Below are 2,357 nucleotides of genomic sequence, written 5' to 3'. Positions count from 1 at the left end.
TTAATGAACACTAAAGTTGATATGCAGCCCTTATGTAATAATGAATATTTAAAACACAAATCCATGACTTTTTCCCCAGTTATAAATAATAATAATAATAATAATTATTATTATTATATTTATAATAATCATTCATTCATTCATTCATTTTCTACCGCTTATCCGAACTATCTCGGGTCACGGGGTTTATAATAATCATTAGTGTTTTAATTAATTAACAATTTTGCTTTTAAAAACATATGTATTTTTGTTTCTTTTTACAATACTGTCCTTTTATTAATTTTATTGCTACTAAATTTGAGCTCATTCTTATTTTTCTAACATGCAGAATCTTTATGCAGCTTCATTATTTAAAGTTATAAAAACCTCAAGCTAAATCAGCTGCCTGCCGTCACACTGACCTGGAAATGCTGTCCTGAGAGAAACGAGCTATTCTCAGATTACAACAGAATAATGTAGGGTTTTGTGTTTGAGGAGAATATACTTTCTGGGATGTACTTTTATAGGACGAATCGTTCTCTGTACTGAAATGATAAAACTGCATTAGATACAGATTTCAGAATTTTTCAGTCCTTTTAGTTTAAAAGCAAAAAAAATAAATAAACAAATGGGGGGAAAACTATTTTGAGCTTATGGATCATTTACTACCAGGCACAGTGAGGCACTGTATATATCTCATTAAGTGAACATGGTTCAGTTTACTCCAGAGCAGCTTGTCTGGATGATGTGTTATAATCATGCTTCTTACTGTGTTTAGTGTGTTCTTGGGGAAAATAAAGGAAGCTTTTGACCGGGACACAGAGTTACAGAATCTGCTGCTAGACAGCTTCTTCACTAAGGCTGTACAGGACTGTCAGGTACAGAACATCTGCCTCGTCTGAGCAGAGAGGTCTTGTAGCTGTTTAAACAGAATCTGTAAATATTGTAAACAATACTTTGTACAAACGCCGTCTCTCTCATGTGCTGTAGGATTCATGGAGGCGAGTTGTGAGTACAGGAGTTCAGATAGGTATCCCAATGCCTTCCTTTACCACTGCACTGTCCTTCTACGATGGCTATAGGCATGCCATGCTCCCTGCTAACCTCCTGCAGGTAAGGTCTCATGTTGTTGGAGCCCATTTTTCACACTTGCAGCTGTAACTTTAATGGGTCCAGCAGCACTAAAGATCACATTTAGTGCATATATAACAACAATGCAATGCTTTTATAATATCATTTGTTGGTTATTTTTATCCACTTAGTTTTACTAGTTTCTCAATTTAAATGTTCTTCCCATAGCTTTGATTGATTGATTGATTTAATTCATGTTATCTTTTTTTTTTTTATCTGAGAATTTCACAGAACATTTGGCAGGAATTTTCCTAAAACATTTAGTTTGGGTGAAAAGCTTGATATCTTCAAGCGTCATATTTGTAACTTTTCTTAACATTTGAAATAGATTCATTTGTGATTTATTTTGCTATTTTTAAAACTTATTACAGTGGAAATCAGTCTCCATGACTATGCCAAGTGTTATGCCAACTCAGTAACCCTCAGTAATCTCACTGTATGTTTCAGGCTCAGAGAGACTATTTCGGTGCCCACACATATGAGCTGCTCTCAAATCCTGGCCACTTCGTCCACACCAACTGGACAGGCCATGGTGGGAACGTATCCTCAACATCTTACAATGCCTAGTGTCTTAAATCCTGTCCAGAAAAGAGCAGAGAAACCATCTGAGATCAAGGCCAGCGACCATGACATCTGACCAAGACACACACTTCCTGCACTTCTCATTTAAAATACAGCCCCATTTCAAGTTTACTGAAGGTTTTTATGATGCTTTGAATTAACCTAGAGATCTATTTATGATTGAATATCATAGTTTATAGTAGGAGAGTATTGTTTCAGTAGGAGACACCAAGAGGTGAGAGTGGTGTTGATGAGGCCTTTCTTACTGTAGATCAGCGCTCAGTGTGAAACCTGCGTTACAGTTTATTACTGCACTGTATTGCGCTAAATAAAAACTTCCATCCCTTTTTAATGAATCTCTACTCTTTATTGACTTGCTCTTCACTCTGATCCAGATTTAGAAATGTACCATTACACTTGCAGTAAGCCGTAGAGAGACTTCTTTTTCTTTTCCGTAGATTTCCGTTTTTTATTATTGTTATTTTCATGTACAGTAGGGCCTTAAAGTCTGGAATTGAAAAGCTGGGATATTTTTCCATTTAAAATAGCAAATAAACAAATTTGAATATTTAAAACTAAGTAAATGAAAGTTTTAATATCTTCAACTCTAGATCACTATTTAAATAAACTGTTTTTCACAAAGGGTCAGATTTTCCAGAGCATTTCCAGTAGTGATATCAGACTTT

At 35.1% G+C, this 2,357-nt stretch overlaps 1 protein-coding gene across 1 annotated transcript in view; it reads left to right on the top strand.

Moving 5' to 3' along the window:
* Positions 1 to 2,023, top strand: part of pgd (phosphogluconate dehydrogenase) — an 8,314-nt gene extending 6,291 nt beyond the window's left edge. The window contains exons 11-13 of the mRNA XM_060893704.1: positions 758 to 857; positions 970 to 1,092; positions 1,558 to 2,023. Of these exons, the coding sequence (XP_060749687.1) occupies positions 758 to 857; positions 970 to 1,092; positions 1,558 to 1,677 (343 nt within the window). The 3' untranslated portion in view covers positions 1,678 to 2,023. The remainder of the gene's footprint in view (positions 1 to 757; positions 858 to 969; positions 1,093 to 1,557) is intronic.
* The last annotated feature ends 334 nt before the right edge of the window (positions 2,024 to 2,357 follow it).

Source organism: Tachysurus vachellii, chromosome 19 (genome assembly GCF_030014155.1).
Source record: "Tachysurus vachellii isolate PV-2020 chromosome 19, HZAU_Pvac_v1, whole genome shotgun sequence".
NCBI classification, from domain to species: domain Eukaryota; kingdom Metazoa; phylum Chordata; class Actinopteri; order Siluriformes; family Bagridae; genus Tachysurus; species Tachysurus vachellii.
The sequence above is the reverse complement of the archived record's forward strand: the minus strand, read 5'-3'. Positions and strand labels throughout refer to the sequence as shown.